General features: G+C 53.0%; 1 protein-coding gene across 2 annotated transcripts; it reads left to right on the forward strand.

Moving 5' to 3' along the window:
* The first annotated feature begins 1,012 nt into the window (after positions 1 to 1,012).
* KIFC1 (kinesin family member C1) lies at positions 1,013 to 13,720 on the forward strand. Of its 2 annotated transcripts, none has more exons than XM_073326999.2 (18): positions 1,013 to 1,642; positions 1,800 to 1,859; positions 2,124 to 2,268; positions 2,377 to 2,485; positions 2,632 to 2,685; positions 8,374 to 8,418; positions 8,530 to 8,725; positions 8,822 to 8,999; positions 9,864 to 10,031; positions 10,204 to 10,329; positions 11,551 to 11,667; positions 11,751 to 11,924; positions 12,047 to 12,214; positions 12,295 to 12,433; positions 12,609 to 12,748; positions 13,027 to 13,100; positions 13,345 to 13,420; positions 13,511 to 13,720. In XM_073326999.2, the coding sequence occupies exons 3-18, from the start codon at positions 2,134 to 2,136 to the stop codon at positions 13,553 to 13,555; spliced, it is 1,944 nt and encodes a 647-aa protein (XP_073183100.1). In that variant the 5' UTR covers positions 1,013 to 1,642; positions 1,800 to 1,859; positions 2,124 to 2,133; the 3' UTR covers positions 13,556 to 13,720. The 2 variants fall into 2 exon arrangements, with proteins under 2 accessions (XP_073183100.1, XP_073183101.1); XM_073327000.2 differs by having other exon boundaries at positions 1,013 to 1,542.
* The last annotated feature ends 3,699 nt before the right edge of the window (positions 13,721 to 17,419 follow it).

The following is a 17,419-nucleotide window of genomic DNA, read 5'->3' on the forward strand; positions in this document are numbered from 1 at the left end:
CCCCTCCATAACTTTGTGCACCCTCTTCCCTGCCCTGTCATCCCCTAAAGCCACCCTCTGCCCCGCTCTGCTGTTAGGCAGCTGGGGGGCAGTTCTTTCCCTTCTCCAGGCCCCTTCCCTCCTGGATCCACCCTCTCCTCTGTCACTCCTGCCCCCCAGCCCCTGCCCCACCCTCTACTTCTTCCCTTCTGCCCCCTCCACATTACTCTCCAATGCCCCTTGCTCCTCCCTCTCCCTACCCTGTCAGCCCTACTCCTGCCCCTCCCCTCCCTTCAACTGCCTCTTTCAGCCCTACTCCTGCCCCTCCTCTTCTCCTCTCACCCTTATATCCCAACTCCTGCCCCTCCCCCACTGCCTGTCACCCCCTACTCCTGCTCCTACCTCTCTCCCCCTACTCCTGCCCCTCCCCTTCTTCTCCCACCCTGTCATCCCTACTCCTACCCCTCCCCCATTGCCCCTCTCATCCCTACTCCTGCCCCTCCCCTCAACTACTCCTTTCACCTCTACTCCTGCCCCTTCCGCACTGCCCATCACACCTACTCCTGCCCCTCCCCTTCTCCCCCCACCCTGTCATCACTAGTCCTGCCCCTCCCCCATTGCACATCACCCCTACTCCTGCCCCGACTGCTGTCCCTCCCCCACTGCCTCTGTCTCCCCTACTCCTGCTCCTCCTCCCACCCTGTCAGCCCTTCTCCTGCCCCTCTCCCACTGCCGCCGCTGTCACCCCTACTCCTGCCCCTCCCCTTCTCCTCTCACCCTTGTCATCCCTACTCCTGCCCCTCCCCCACTGCCTGTCACCCCCTACTCCTGCTCCTACCTCTCTCCCCCTACTCCTGCCCCTCCCCTTCTCCTCCCACCCTGTCATCCCTACTCCTACCCCTCCCCTCAACTACTCCTTTCACCTCTACTCCTGCCCCTCCCGCACTGCCCATCACACCTACTCCTGCCCCTCCCCTTCTCCCCCCACCCTGTCATCACTAGTCCTGCCCCTCCCCCGTTGCACATCACCCCTACTCCTGCCCCGACTGCCATCCCTCCCCCACTGCCCGTCACCCCTACTCCTGTCCCTCCCCTCAACTACCCTGTCACCCAGACTCCTGCCCCGCCCCCACTGCCCCTGTCACCCAGACTCCTGCCACGCCCCTTCTCCCGCCTCGGCCCAAGGCCCGAAACCCTGCTCCTCCCTCTCTTCTAGCCCCGCCTCCAGGCTGCCGTTGGCCGTTTGGCGCGTGCCTTGTACTAGCCTCCGTCCTTGCAGAAGCGCGGCCACAGCGACAGCTCCGCTGGGTCACGTGCGGGGTGTTGGTAAGAGGAGGCCGCCGATTGGTCGGGGCTCGGGAGGAGCCGGCCAATCGAGGAGGTGAAAGCGGTGGATTGGTTGGATTTCGAAGAGGACGGGGCCGTAGGGAAGCGGCCAGCCAATTAGCTGAGAGCGAGACAGCCAACGGGCGGTGGCTCAGTGGGGGCGGTTTGAATTCGAACGACGCAGGGCGTCGGAAGAGGTTGAGAAGAGTTAAACTAGCGCAGCCAAGGCGATCGCTGGTGAGGGGCGCGCGGGACCGGACTGTCCCCCTCCCCGGTGGGGGGGGGTGGCGGCGGCGGCGCCGCGCGCGAGCTGGACTCCCCGGGCGGAGGGAGAGAGGTCAGGTCGGGTTGTTTCTAAAGCACCGCGGGTTGAGCAGTGGAGGGGCAGAGGCAGAGCCTTGCGATGCAGATGGGTGGGGCCGGGCCGGGGAAGTTCCTGTTTCCCCTCCCCCCACCTCTGGCATTCACTTGCCTATCTCCCCTTCTCCCCACAGGTTCACTTCAGAGCCCAGAACGCCAGCTGCTCCGCCCAGGCCAGCGAGAGTGCTGCAGTGGTGAGTGTGACTTGGGGGGAATGACCAGGGCACAGGTGCTGAATCTGCTCCCATTGGCTTGGGACTCCCTGTGTGGAAGGAGTTTGCTTGGTCCCCACTTATGGGCACCAGCCAGGTCCTGCCCCTCCAGAGGGTCTCACCATGGCAGGGGCTGGTGTGCGATGGGGTGTGCATGGGGGGAGCTCACCGTGCTCTGGGCGCACACACAGGCATTGGGGTGTCTGTATAACACATGATTGATCAAGCCCCCTTGCTCCTTCCCAGAGGTCCCAATATGGAGCAGAAGGGGAATGCTGATGGACGGCAGGTGCTGCTTGCAGGGAAGGCCCTTTCCCAGCTGCCGCTGCCTGTGCCTGGCTTGAGGGCCAAGCGAGGGCACAGTGATGAGAATCAGCCTCCAACCGAACAGGTGAGATGCAGCAGGCAGATGTGAACGGTGGTTTCTTGACCCACTTAATTTTCCTGTTCTCCAGGGCTCTGCTCCCAAAAACTGTCTCCTCTCTTCCCCTCCCACTAGAAACGTGCCCGAAGGCTCCCTGTACCAACCAGGAGGGTGGCAGCCTCCATCGCCACCACTTGTTCCAAGGCTTCGGCAGCAGCTGCAATACCCAGGACTCAAAGAGCAGGTGAGCTCTGGGGAAGGGTGTGTGCTAGGGAATGTGGGGTATGTTTGCCTGCAGGATGCAGGGACCTTTGTGTTCATGAGACCAGGGAGCTGGCACAAGCGGTCAGATGTTCCACTGCTAATGATGATGCTTCATGTCCACCACAGGCCACCGGGCTTCCCTCCGACCAGGACTGACCATCCCAGCAGCCTCAGTCGCAGGTATTTGTGGGACTGAGGCTTTCACTCTGAGGGGGAGGATCCTTGTGACTTTGTGCCACTTGCCAAACCCAGCACTGTTATCCAGAGTTCTGTGGGACCCAGTGCTGGGAAGACTGTTGGTGGGTGGTACTTACTAGAGAGCTGAGCAGCCTTTGCTGGCTGGAAGTCCCAGGCCTCCTCTCCCTTTGGGCCCTCTCCATGGGGAGCTGTGAGCCTTGTGCTCAGCTCAACTGCGTTTCTCTGTCAAATACAATACTCCTGAATGCCACAGTTGATTGGTTCCAAGATTTGGGGGAATGTTTGAGGCAACAGTGGCCAGAACCCTTGTGACTTTGGATGATACCAGAAAACTGAAAGCTGTGGGGATGGGGGATGTAGGGCCCATGGAGTCCCTGCCATTGTTTTGACACAGCCACATCCTCTAGCACCTCTGGAATTGCCTACAGATCAAACTGCTGGTTGTTGGTGTGACCCGTGGTGCCCAGGGCAGCCCTTGTTGGAAATGCCAAGGTCAGGGCAGGCTGCAAAAGGGAGAGCAGATACTCCCAAAACTGGTGTGTAACACTGAAGTTAAACTCCCCAACCAGTCACAAACTGTGCTTTTGATCCCCTCCCCCTCCACACTGGTAATGAAGAAGCAAAAAAATAAGTCACTCAGTCCCCTTTATTGCATTCCAGTTCTCTGGCTCCCAATTAGCACCTAGGTCTAGTACAGTGAGAAGTTATATATGCTCACATACACAAAATGTTTTTCTGACCCCAAAGGGTCAGCCATGTCACCAGGTCATTATGGGTTTGGATCTTAACCAAAATACCACACTGTCAGCCAATCATTTAGTGCCTAAAATTAAAGGTTTATTAAAACAAAAAAAGAACAAGAAGAGAGATGGTAAAGCAGTCACATATGTACAAAGACTTTAAAGTCCATATATCAGGTTCCTAGCAGTAATGAAAAAAGGAGTACTTGTGGCACCTTAGAGACTAACAAATTTATTTGAGCATAAGCTTTCATGAGCTACAGCTCACTTCATCGGATGCATTCAGTGGAAAGTACAGTGGGGAGATATATATACATAGAGAACATGAAACTATGGGTGTTACCATACACACTGTAACCAGAGCGATCACTTAAGGTAAACTACTACCAGCAGGAGAGCGGGGGGGGGGAGAACCTTTTGTAGTGATGATCAAGGTGGGCCATTTCCAGCAGTGACAAGAACATCTGAGGAACAGTGGGGGGTGGAGGGGGGGAATAAACATGGGGAAATAGTTTTATTTTGTGTAATGACCCATCCACTCCCAGTCTCTATTCAAGCCTAAGTTAATTGTATCCAGTTTGCAAAGTAATTCCAACTCAGCAGTCTCTTGTTGGAGTCTGTTTTTGAAGTTTTTTTGTTGAAGAATTGCCACTTCTAGGTCTGTAATCGAGTGACCAGAGATTGAAGTGTTCTCCGACTGGTTTTTGAATGTTATAATTCTTGACATCTGATTTGTGTCCATTTATTCTTTTACGTAGAGACTGTCCAGTTGGACCAATGTACATGGCAGAGGGGCATTGCTGGCACATGACTACATATATCACACTGGTAGATACGCAGGTGCACGAGCCTCTGATAGTGTGGCTGACGTGATCAGGCCCTATGATGATATCCCCTGAATAGATATGTGGACACAGTTGGCAACGGGCTTTGTTGCAAGGATAGGTTCCTGGGTTAGTGGTTCTGTTGTGTGGTGTGTGGTTGCTGGTGAGTATTTGCTTCAGGTTGGTGGGCTGTCTGTAAGCAAGGACTGGCCTGTCTCCCAAGATCTATGAGAGTGAGGGGTCGTCCTTCAGGATAGGTTGTAGATCCTTGATGATGCGCTGGAGAGGTTTTAGTTGGGGGCTGAAGGTGATGGCTAGTGGTGTTCTGTTATTTTCTTTGTTGGGCCTGTCCTGTAGTAGGTGACTTCTGGGTACTCGTCTGGCTCTCAATCTGTTTCTTCACTTCACCAGGTGGGTATTGTAGTTGTAAGAATGCTTGAAAGAGATCTTGTAGGTGTTTTGCCTCTGTCTGAGGGGTTGGAGCAAATGCGGTTGTATCGTAGAGAGCATTCTTACAACTACAATACACAAAGAAAAACTATTCCCCTCCCCCGACGTTCTTGTCAAACACCCCCCCCCCCCCCCCGGCCGCTCTCCTGCTGGTAATAGCCCACCTTAAGTGATCACTCTCGTTACAGTGTGTATGGTAACACCCATTGTTTCATGTTCTCTATGTATATATATCTCCCCACTGTACTTTCCACTGAATGCATCCGATGAAGTGAGCTGTAGCTCACGAAAGCTTATGCTCAAATAAATTTGTTAGTCTCTAACGTGCCACAAGTACTCCTTTTTCTTTTTGCAAATACAGACTAACACGGCTGTTACTCTGAAACCTAGCAGTAATGGTGAGTTTGCTGGCTTGAAAGTCCTTCTGGAATACATCCTCAGCTTGGACGGGTCATTCAGTCCTTTGTTCAGAGCTTCAGTTTGTGGCAAAGTTCCTCCAGAAGTAAAAAGCAGGATTGAAGACAAAATGGAGAAGATGTAGCTGCCTTTTATAGTATTTTTCCATGCGGCCTGTGCTTCCATTGTTTCAAACACAAGCTGCCCAACACATGGCTTTGAAGCCTTTTCTGTCCATGGGCATGCCTATGTATGCCTTGGTGAGTTGGAAGGAATATCCTCTGCCTTCTCTCAATGGGTCAGTTGTATAGCAGATGGTCCTTAATGGGCTATCAGACCGATTCCAAACTGTCTGGGGGTGTCACCCAGAAGCATAGCCCAAGTTTAAAATACAGATATACATATCTATAACTCATAATACAAAAGGTGATACGAACATATGATTTGCCCGAGATGATGATGATGATAACATTTTTTGCAGATATCTTACATGGCATATCTGGCATAACTCATTGCAATTTTATACTATTGGTATTCATAATATCCTAAAGTGTCCCCCAGATTCCATACAGTGTCACAGTGAGCACCCATGAAACCCTTCCAGCATACTGATACCCCAGCTCATCTCTGTTCCTCCTTCCAATAACTTACACCCTGAGCATCTCCCAGATGGACAGAAGACAAATAATAGAGGTGTTTGACAATGAAGTGGGCATTTTCTGTGATATTTTTGATTCCTCTGTATGCCTTGGTTTCCCATTGTACTTTGCACTGCTATTCGGTGGGTATAAAAGGATTAGAAAGATGCTCTTGGGGGGAAAAGAAGGAGATGTGAGGTATTGCCACGTGATTGTCTGGGGTGGAATGAATGGGTCCTTAAAGGACTGGTTTAAACCCAATCCATATCAATGGTGGATGCGCCAAGACAATGGGAGCCCCAAGAACTGAACAATTGATACTTATCCACAGGAATCTCCAGCAGGTGGAACATGTGATCTCAGGATGGGTCGATGTCTTGGGGATAAGAATTGGCCGTTGGAAGAAACGGTGCAGCTCTCACCTGGGACAAGGGACAGGGACAGCCACGTTGGCTTTAATGATAGCATGGCTCTAGGGTGCCCTGGCCTGGCGGTAGCCAGGTTGAACTCTCTTAGTATAAAGGCTAATGGAAGGATTTACAGATTATGTGGGGCGGTTGACTAATACATTACCTCATTTTGGTAAGGCTGCCTGGTGTCACTGCAAATACTCACTGAAAGCATTGCAACCTGAAGGGGTATAGTACAAGTCTCCCATGGGAGTCTGGCTTGGCTGGTTTCGCTATAGTGAGCCACAAAAGCCCAGACCTGGTCTATGCTAGCAAATTAGGTTGGTATAACTACATTGCTCAAAGGTGTGAAAAATCCACACCCCAGAGCGATGCAGTAAAACTGACCTAACCCCCCGGTGTAGACAGTGCTCAGTCGATGGGAGAATTCTCCTGTTGACATAGCTACCGCCTCTCAGCGTGGTGGTGTACCTACAGCATTGGGAGAACCTCTCCTGTCACTGAAGCACTACGGGGTGCAGCTGCAGCATTTTAAGTGTAGACAAGTCCACTGTTTTGGATTCTTGGAGGCCATGGCCTGTCCCTGTAGAAGAGTGTGTGGGTCCTTGGGGTCTAGCACACTAAAGGGGTTACTCCAAAGGGACTGGTTACAGGCTGGAGTATAGACCAGACCTGTGGCTGTCTGACAGGTGGTGGCAGAGAGTCAGATACTGAATGGTCTCAGTGACTAAATTGTCAATTTGCCAAGTGCCATGTTCTGTCCTTGGGGCTCCCATTGTTTTGGTGCATCCTCCATTGATGTGGGTCAGTTCCAGCCGGTCCTTTAACACCCATCTGTTCCCACTAGCCAGTTACACGACACAACGCCTCCCATCTCCTGCTCTGCCCCAAGAGCAGCTCTTGAATTATTTTGCACCTGCTGGCTAGCAATGTAAAGTACAGAGGTAAACTGAGGCACATAAAAATATTACATTTTGTTATGGGGTGCACACAGCTCCTGGCATGGGGAGAGAGGGGATTGGGGACACCCACAGAGTTATTGCAATGGAGGAGGAATGGGCAAACAGCCCCTGCCATGGGGATGAGAATGGGTGGGACCCCAAAATGGGGAGACACAACCCCTTGTGATATAGTGGAAAGGGAGCACACACAAGCCTGTGAGTTGCATGGAGTTCCGAAAAGGAGGATGAGAGGTAGTACACAGGGAGCTTAGGAGGGTGAACAGAAAGTTGCAAGGACCCCTGGGGCGTACCGGACCTCAGCCTACAAGAGCTATGAAATGTGGACCCCCTAGTTTACAAAAATGTTCAGAGTGTCCTGTTTCCTTGCACAGTGCGCTTACAAACAGCAAACATTTTCCTTGCTCAGAGTTTCCAAGTCTGCACCTTCTGTCAGCTCTCTGTTTCCTCTCATAGCTACTCACAACTGCGTGATCCCATGATTTGCTGTGAAGGAGTGGGAATTATTCATAATATTTTGGATGAATATTGTGTTTGCTTCAGTTTCCCCTATGTGGTGTGTAGTTAACTAGGTCAGGGGGGTGGGGGAGGAGGAAAGATTGTTTACCCTTTGCAGCAACCCAGAGATACAGGCGGGACCAATGCCCAGCTGGTTGGGGCCCCATGCCCATGTCGATTCTAAGAAGACAATGGCCATTCCAATTATTGGCACCTAGCAATAAACAACCATGGATGGCCCACCCTCCTTAGGAAGCCAGCTGGGTATGACCAGCTCGGGAACAAAGGACTAGGGAGCAGCCAGGTGGGGTTATGTGTGGGCCCCTGGAGGCAGGAAAGAAGTTTCTGGTCAGGGATTAAAGAGGAGTTAGAGGGCTCTGGACCGACCCAGATCCACCTGACAAACTTTCCGTTGTCTGTGTTATCTAAGGATGTGCTATGCTGTGTTCCAGACATCTAATAAACCTTTCTGCTTTTACACTGCTGGCTGAGAGTCACCTAAGATCAAGGGAGCTGGGGGTGCAAGTCTTCCCTGGGTTCCAACTCAGGTGGAGTCACTATAGGGCACTCACAGTGTGAAGAAGGGGTGCTGAAGGCTCTGAGGTTTGGGTCCAGGAGGTAAGGAAGCCAAGAGGCCTACACTAGTGAGTGAGAGACCCTAAGGGGGCTGACACACTGAAGGAATTCTTCCAAGAACTGTTCAAGAGCAAGGACCTGTAGCTCCATGACACCTGCTCTCCCCTTTCCCTCTGCAGACATCGTCAGGAGGCCGGTGCCTGTGGCAGCAGTTCCAAAGATGGGTAAGGCGGCAGCAGGAGCGGCTTGATGTCAAGAAGGGGTGAAGCCAGGGATGGGGAGAGGGATAGCCCTGCTGGCTCCAGCCTCACCTGCCTCCCCCTTTCTCCCCACAGCAGCCCCTGCCCTAGCTGCAGGGAACGAAGGGAAGAAGCGGGCAGCCTGGGACCTGAAGGGCCAGTTGAGTGATATGCGGACCAAGGTGAGCAGCTACAAGGACAAGGTGCAGAGACTGGATGGGGAGAACCAGCAACTCAAGAGGCAGCTGCAGGAGCAGGTGGTTCAGAACCAGGAACTGAGCAGCCAGGTCAGGTGAGAAGCCAGAGGACTGAGGGGGAGGGATCCTAATCATTCTGGTTGGGGTGGGAATGACTCCTGCCTTATCTCACCATGCCCCTACTTCTGCAGCACACTGAGCTCTGCGCTGCACACTTGCCAGGAGCAGGCACAGCAGAGGCTCCACAAGGTGATGGAGCTGTCAGACCTGAAGCAGCAACTGGAGGAGCAGGTCACCAGCCACAGCAGGACCATCAGGCAGCTGGAGGGGACCAAGCGGGACCTGTCATCCCTGCTGGAGACCAGAGAGGTGGGTCTGATCCTGGGAAGGGGGGAGATGTGATGTTAACCTCCCCCACTGGAGCCAGAGCCAGGCCAATCCAGGTTGTGTGGCTGGGGCCGGGAGAAAAGCTCAGCTCTTGGTGCCTGTGCTAGGATCTCCTATAACATGCTGTACCCTCAACCTAGCTGTGCCCTGTCAGATTCCTGTCCAGTAGACAGGTTATGCACCCATTGGGTCATCTGCATGCTCTGCTCAGAGGGACCAGGCCTTATGCAGCAGCCGGTGTAACTTCCATGCATGGGCTCAATCTGCACCTCCTAGACACAAGCTTTGTTTCCTATAGCAACAACTCAACCTTATGAAGGCTTTACATAGACCTGCTGGGACAACACTGCTTTGCTCCAGTCTCCTGGAAATTCCCTTATTGCCAGTGTCACAACCCCACCTTGCTTTCAGGACTTACTCTTGTGTCTGGCTGTTCTGCTTTAGTTATTGCCTTGCTGAGAGTGCTGCATCTCCATAAAGTGACTGCTGTCCTTGCAGGGTGTTTCAAAGGAACCTTTCCCCAGTGTTCAGGCACCCAACTCCCTTTTAAAATCCCGGCCCTAATGTTGGGCCTCTTTGATTCACTTGCACTGCAAACAAGCACTGCTTTCTTCACCGTTGCATGCATTTCCCACAACAGCTTTTCTTGACCAGGTTATCAGCTACACTCCATGTCTAGCAAGTCTGTCAGTTAGCAGCTGGGAGTCACATGCGCTGGCTTGACCCATGGCGTGTGACATGGTCTGTTGTCTCTCCTGATGGGGGCCTGGGGCGTGTGTGTTGTGGTATCCCGAGAACTCGAAGCAAGTCTCTAGCAGTAACCCCGAACTCCTGGTCCTGCTCCAGGTGAAGCTAAAGCTGGTGGAGGATGGCCTGGCCCAGAGGGAGTGTGAGAACAAGGAGCTGAGAGGCCAAGTGGCAGCCCAGCTGCAGGTCATGACCCAGCAGGAGGAGCGGCTGCACCATCTGGAGATGGAGAGGAGGAGGCTGCATAACCTGGTGCAGGAGCTCAAGGTGACAGGAAGCTCTCATTCTGCCCCACCTCAGGGAGGTGGAGGGAATTAGGGCAGGACACCATGCAGGAGGGCGGGGGTGGGGGCTGGAAGAAGATAAGATTGCGAGGGACAGCTGGTGGGAGCTGGGGACAACCTTCCCCACACTGGACTGACATGTCTCCTATCCCCAGGGTAACATCCGTGTGTTCTGCCGTGTGCGCCCCCTGCTGGCCTGGGAGGAGAGGCAGACGGGACTGGAACACCTGCACTTCCCCCTGCAGGACAACAAGGCCCTGGTGCTCTCCAAAGTGGAGGAGGTGAATCCAGGGGCTGGGGCACAGCTAGCCCTGTCTTTGTGATGGGCCATGGCTAGCCCTCTGGCTGTGCATTGGCTGATATTCAGGGCAGTCACTGTTTGGGCATGGCATTAGTGTGGTTAAGTTGGGGAATGCTGGTGCAATCTACAACTTGCACACTACATGGGCACTAGCTTTGGGCAATTCCCCCTGCAGGGATCCTAAGTCACCCACCTCAGCCCCAAGCCAAGGAGGGGCTGACTTTGCTTCTGATGTGCTGCTGCTTAAATGTAGGGCCCCTGTGCTTGGGGCCTTGAAAACCTTGCTGGCACCTCACAGCCCAGCTGGGCCTGCTGCCTCGAGAGCAGCCTTTTCACACATCTAGGAGCTAGCATTTTTCTGAGCAACAGGCCATAGGTCTTTGCGCATGAACATCTGAAGGAGGGTGAATTATAGTGTAGATGGTGCACAGACATTTATGCATGAGACTCCCAGTGACAGAGAGTTCCTGCTGCAATGCCCTTGGGGCAGTGCTTCCCATGGCTAGTTCTTATCTGTAGCCTGAATTTGTCTGGCTTCAGCTACCGGCCACTGGTTTCTCCTACTGCCTCTGTCTGCTAGCTTAGAGCCTTCTGCTCTCAAATATATCCATATATGTATGTGGAGACCATGATCAAGTCTCCTCTGAGCCTTCCCTTCAATAAACTGAATAGGGGGAGCTCCTTCAGTCTCTTACTGAGGCAGGTTTTCCAGCCTTCAAATCATGTAGCTTTTCTCTGAACCTTTCCCAGTTTGTCATTATCCTTTTTGAAGTGTGGCTGCCAGATCTGTACAGCGTGTCCAGTAACAGCCACAGATGCTGCATGGAGAGGCGATAAACCTCATTCCCCCCCAACCCCCGCCCCAATTTTCTGGCAGCATGTTAGAAACCTGGGGCCACCTCTGAAGGGTTCGTTAATCTCAAAATCAGCCGAGCAACCAAGTAGTTCCATTATCACCCTGCACCCACCAGTGCTGAATCTCACCTGCTATTGAACCGCCCCTTCACCCTGCCTGGCTTGGACCCTCTGCAGGTCCTCACGACCACCTCTTCCCTTAAAGAACCCTCTGCAATCACTGCCCCTCATTACCACTCTGGGGACTTCCCATCAGAGGCGGCTGTCTATTCCCCCAGTCCAGGCCTGGGGTCCTGGGAATGAGTCCTATAGTCTGACCCACATGTCTGTCTCTCCCTCCACACAGTCCCACTTTGGGCGTGACCGCAAGGGTGATGTGAAATATGATTTCATCTTTGACCGGGTGTTCTCCCCTGCTTGCTCCCAGGAGGAGGTGTTTGAAGAGATTGCGCTGTTGGTGCAGGTACAGAGTGGGGCACAGGACTTGGGGGATTGGGAGTCTGGGGGTTACCCCCATAATGACCGCTTCCTTCTCCCTCCCTGCAGTCTGCTCTGGATGGGTACAATGTATGCATCTTTGCCTATGGGCAGACAGGCAGCGGTAAGACCTATACCATGGAGGGGCCGGACGACATGAGCCCTGAGACTATGGGCATGATTCCTCGGGCTGTGCGGCAGGTCTTCCAGGGGGCACAGGAACTGGAGCCCAAGGGCTGGCAGGTGAGTGAGCATCCCACTCTGCCCTTCGTGACTGCCCCCAACCCTGTGGCTCTGGCAGCATACCTGGTCCCCCCACAATCTCATGGTTATGATGTTGTTTCTATCTCCGACACACACCCCAGTACCGTTTCACGGCAAACTTCCTGGAGATCTACAATGAGTCGCTGCGGGACCTGCTGGTGGGGCGGCCAGAGCGGGGCGCCGAACTGGAGATCAAGCGGGTCAGCCAGAGCAGTGAGGAGCTGCATGTTCCGAACCTCCGCTATGTGCCTGTGGACTCCGAGGATGAGGTGAGCTGAGACGTGGGTGTGCTGGAGCCAGCGGGTTTAGGAGTTGTATTGACCCCACCAACACACCCTGCATCCCCCAGGTGCTGAAGCTACTGCAAACAGCCAAGGCCAACCGCTCCGTGGCAAAGACGGCTCTGAATGACCGTTCCTCCCGCAGCCACAGCCTTTTCCAGCTGCGCATTGAGGGCTGGAACCGGAGCCGGGACCTTCACAGTGTCTGTGAGTGTGGCAGGTGGTGGCTGGGGCTGCCAGAGAATAACTGGAAGGCAGGGCTGGGGGAGCATTGGTTGCTAGGACCACCTGTGGTGTGGTTGCCCTGCCATATGTGGGAGAGCTGGGTGAGGTGCCCTCTCCCAGGCCTGTCTCATATCCGTTCCCTCTCCCTTCCCTGAAGCGGTGCTAAGCCTGGTGGACCTGGCAGGCAGCGAGCGGCTGGACAAGTCCTTCTCGAAGGGGGAGCGGTTGAGGGAGACCCAAGCCATCAACACTAGCCTCTCTACGCTGGGACTGGTCATCATGGCGCTTTCCAACAAGGTAACAGCTAGGACACCACATGCCCCATTATCACCAGTCTCTTCCCCTCTTTCCCCAGGGCCGGTGGTCATAGTGCTGTAAGCAATGTAACATACCACCTGCATGCACCTCACTGCCCCCTCCCTCTCCCCCAGCCCTTCTTTGCCTAGTATAGGGGAGACACAGTGAGGTTGGGGGCTGTCTGAGGTACATGGTATGGAATCTTCCTGCCCAGGGGTACCAACATGCCCCCTCCTCATAGACAGTGGGGAGCTGACTCCTGTCTTCCCACTCTGCAGGAGCCCCACATACCCTATAGGAACAGCAAGCTCACCTACCTGCTGCAGAACTCGCTGGGGGGCAACTCTAAGATGTGAGTAACAATGGGGGGGCAGTGGGAATAGTAGGAGTGTGGGGGAGGGATGAGGCAGAGATGTATGGAGAAGGATTTAGCATCAAGGTGGAGGGCAGGGCTATGGGGGACGTTGTATGGACAGGGTGTGGAGGGAGTCTAAGAGGAAGGGAATGTGCAGGGACACCAGGTGCTGGGGGTAGTGCCAGAAGAGGGCTTCTGCGGCTCCTCTAACCTCTGCTCCTCCCCTTTCCAATGCCCCCAGGCTGATGTTTGTGAACATCTCTCCGCTGGAGGAGAACTTGTCAGAGTCCCTGAACTCCCTGCGCTTTGCCAGCAAAGTAAGTGACTGACTGGTGTGCAGCTGAGGCAGATGGAAGGGGGTTACCATGCCGCAGCTTCCCACTCAACTCCATCTCTCTCCCTTCCAGGTGAACGAGTGTGTCATTGGAACAGCCCAGGCCAACAGGAAGTGAGGGGTGTCACCATCCCGGCTTGGCTGCACGGTGCAGCTGGAGCCCTGTGGGAGCAACGCTTTCTGCACCCCACCGGGGCTGTGGGGTGGCGTGTGTGGCTTATCTTGTGTCTTGTTTTTAATACTGGTATGGACTCAGCATGAGTGCTGGAAATAAAATGTCTTTTACAGCTGCTGGCTGCATGCACTTGTGGGGAAACCCAGCTGTCCAAGCTGCAAGATGGGTGCAGTGGGCTATCAGCTGGGCCTTGGCTGTATTGTTATCAGCCAGAACCAGGTCACTCTGGACATGGCCCTCCCTGTGTGAGGTCCTCTTTGCTGTTCATCCAGCTGCTCAATCTCCCCATTCCACTGCCAGCTTCTCCTGCCCCCGGCAGTTATGCCCCCCAGCTCCACTCAAGGGCAGGGCTGCTGCATGTCTGTGAGGGGAGGTCACAGCTGTTCGTCTTCAGGAGCGTAGGCTTGGTCCCGCTTTCCCCTGTGAGTTTTGGCAAGCACGACTGGGCTCTGCTGAGTATGCACCAGTGGCCGTTCCTGCTTCCGTACACAGCCATTAGTGGCTGCCATATTTTTGTACAGTTTACACGCGACTGGCGGTGGAGAGCCCGAAATAGCTAGCACAGGATAGGGCAATAGGCCCTGTTGATGGTTGGAACAAAACTGCGCAGGCGCGAAAGGTACCCACCATAGGCCGCTGAGCGGGAGTGCCATCTTCTCTGGGAGAGTCTGAGCAGCACATGTGTAAACACAGCTGTCAGATGCCATCTTGTCACTTGGCTTTATTCAAGCCATGCGTGTGCTCTAAGCAGGCTTGGGCGGTGCTAGGAAAGGTTTGAGCCGTGTAGAGCTCCATGTTGTATGGCAGCTCATCCGGTCCAGTCCAGCCCCTCTCCCTAAATGGAACAATCGTCTCTACCTGACCCCCTGAGCAGTGCTGCCAACTCCACGTAGGAGGAAGTCCACCAGACAAACCTTGAGAAGTTGCTAGATATAGCTGTTTAAGCACTCAGAAGGAGTCAAAAATGTCTCTGAATAAAATTTCCAGAGAATGCAACAGAGAATTATACACACACCTGGGCGTGCACGCACACTGTGTGTGTAGTCACAAAATCATTCACAAGCAGCTCAACAGTGTTAATAAAATCCATTCCATGCTCTTCTTACTACATTCTGTTAGACACCAAGTCAATATTATGTCTCAACTGAGCATGTCCTCAGAAGGAATGGCATTCCAGGGCTGCTTGGGCTGAGATCACTATAATCTGCAGGTGATGGGAAAAAAAGCTTGTTTTAGCCAAATGTGTTCTTTCTTGCTGCTCTGTAGTAGGTAGCACACCCTGTAATGTAGGGAAAGATGGCTAATGAAGTGCAGGTTAGCCATCAAGGAGAGCTACATGAATGGAAGGTGGGGTGGGATGAGACAGGGCCATATGCCTCAATGGGGTGGGGGCGCCATGTCTCCAGGAATTAAGCCTTTATTAAAGGATCAAAGGTGGAGCTACCTTGATTGGCTCCCCTTTACTCCTTCCCCTGGCTTGGCCTGGGGTTAGCTCCCCAGCTGTTTTTAGAAATCAAACCCTGGAAGCTGGGGGAGATGCTGGGGCTATGACCTGCTAAGTGTGTCCGACTGGTAGGAAGGACCCTCTGCTTTGGGGCTAATGAATATTGCTCTTTTAATGAGGTGTGTTGCATTGATAAAGCAGTGCCATGTTACGGCAATGCTGGGGTTTTTTTGTTTTCTCGTGCTTTTAATGTCAACAATTTGAGCCAGAGGGGACTTGCAGGAGGAGGAGGAGGAGGATTTACATACCTTAGCAGTATGGACTTTGCTGTTTTGTCTATCTGTGAGTCCAATTTCCAGGGGCAGAACCCCTCCTGGCCCTAATTCAGTGTTCTCCCCCTTTCTGAGCCTACTCAGCAGAGGGCTTAAGGTTTGTATGTGAGCCAGGGGCTCTCTGCTCATTGGGAACAGCACTCTGCCCAGGTTGCTTAATTTCAGCCCAGCATGGGGGAACAGAACAGTCTAGTGCCCCTGATAGGTGGCTGGCACCGCACCCCCCCAATACATGGAATGGAACAGTCTGGCCCTCTCCCTCAAGGGGCAACAGAGCAGCCCCAACCTTTCTCCCATGGGACGGGACAATCTCGCATGGGTCCCGCTGATTGGCAGAATGGGATTACGTAACATAAGAAAAACAAAGGCACTTTCTGTACAGGAAAATGGCTGCGCCCACTTATATCCTTAGATATTTTTAAGGTCAGGCTTGACAAAGCCCTGGCTGGGATGATTTAGTTGGGTATTGGTCCTGCTTTGAGCAGGGGGTTGGACTAGATGACCTCCTGAGGTCCCTTCCAACTCTGATATTCTATGATTCCCTTCTGGTAACGGGGGGGCGTACAAGAAGATGGCGGCGAGGACAGGAGCGTATCTTGTCCTGTTCGCTCATTGGCTTGGTGTAAGTGACACCCTTGTCGCAGCTCCAGACTCCGAGACAGTCCCTTGCTGTGATTGGGCTGCAGCTCCATAATCTATCACTGTACGCAATCATGGCGGTGCCTGCTGGTGACAAAAGGCCAGTTCCGGTCTTGCACAGTCCAGGGAGGAGGGAAAATTGTGCTGGGCTTCGGAGAAGGACTGAGGAGACATGTGAGCACTGGAGGTGTGGGCGGGGCCTGGGATGTCTGTGCAGGCCTGGAGTCGGGGAGTTTGGGGGACGGGGTGCTTGGGCTGTGGAGGATATGTGGGGTGGGGGAGGTAGATAGGGCCCCGGGGGAGTGGAGGATCTTGGGGGGGGGGATAGGGGTGAGGGGAGGGGATTGGGGGAGGGGTTAATGGTAGGATTGGAGTATGGTTTGGTTTGGGTTAGGGTTTAGGGGTGAAGGTGAGGTTTGGGGTAGGGTTCAGGTTTAGGGCAGTGGTCCCCAACCTTTCTTGTGGGGATAGCATATTGCTATTCCCTAAAGACTGTAGTGGGCGTGTCATAAATATAAAGGGAAGGGTAAACACCTGTCACGGTTCCTCCCCCACTCTGAACTCTAGGGTACAGATGTGGGGACCTGCATGAAAAACCTCCTAAGCTTATCTTTACCAGCTTAGGTCAAAACTTCCCCAAGGTACAAAATATTACACCTTGGACTGGCCGCTACCACCACCAAACTAATACTGGTTACTGGGGAAGAGCTGTTTGGACGCGTCCTTCCCCCCAAAATACTTCCCAAAACCTTGCACCCCACTTCCTGGACAAGGTTTGGTAAAAAGCCTCACCAATTTGCCTAGGTGACTACAGATCCAGACCCTTGGATCTTAAGAACAATGAACAATCCTCCCAACACTTGCACCCCCCCTTTCCTGGGAAATGTTGGATAAAAAGCCTCAGATCCAAACCCTTGGATCTGAGAACAATGAAAAAGCATTCAGTGTTTTACAAGAAGACTTTTAATAAAAAATAGAAGTAAATAGAAATAAAGAAATCCCCCCTGTAAAATCAGGATGGTAGATATCTTACAGGGTAATTAGATTCAAAAACATAGAGAAACCCTCTAGGCAAAACCTTAAGTTACAAAAAAGATACACAGACAGAAATAGTTATTCTATTCAGCACAATTCTTTTCTCAGCCATTTAAAGAAATCATAATCTAACACATACCTAGCTAGATTACTTACTAAAAGTTCTAAGACTCCATTCCTGTTCTGTCCCCGGCCAAGACGACTACAGACAGACACAGACCCTTTGTTTCTCTCCCTCCTCCCAGCTTTTGAAAGTATCTTGTCTCCTCATTGGTCATTTTGGTCAGGTGCCAGTGAGGTTACCTTTAGCTTCTTAACCCTTTACAAAAAGAAAAGGAGGACTTGTGGCACCTTAGA

This window comes from Lepidochelys kempii, chromosome 14, assembly GCF_965140285.1.
Source record: "Lepidochelys kempii isolate rLepKem1 chromosome 14, rLepKem1.hap1, whole genome shotgun sequence".
NCBI lineage: Eukaryota > Metazoa > Chordata > Testudines > Cheloniidae > Lepidochelys > Lepidochelys kempii.

Coding starts and splice junctions, on each gene's coding strand:
- KIFC1 (XM_073326999.2), top strand. CDS start 2,134: ATGGAGCAGAAGGGGAATGCTGATGGACGGCAGGTGCTGCTTGCAGGG. Junction 10,330..11,550: donor TGCTCTCCAAAGTGGAGGAG/GTGAATCCAGGG, acceptor CCCTCCACACAG/TCCCACTTTGGGCGTGACCG. Junction 11,668..11,750: donor AGATTGCGCTGTTGGTGCAG/GTACAGAGTGGG, acceptor CCCTCCCTGCAG/TCTGCTCTGGATGGGTACAA.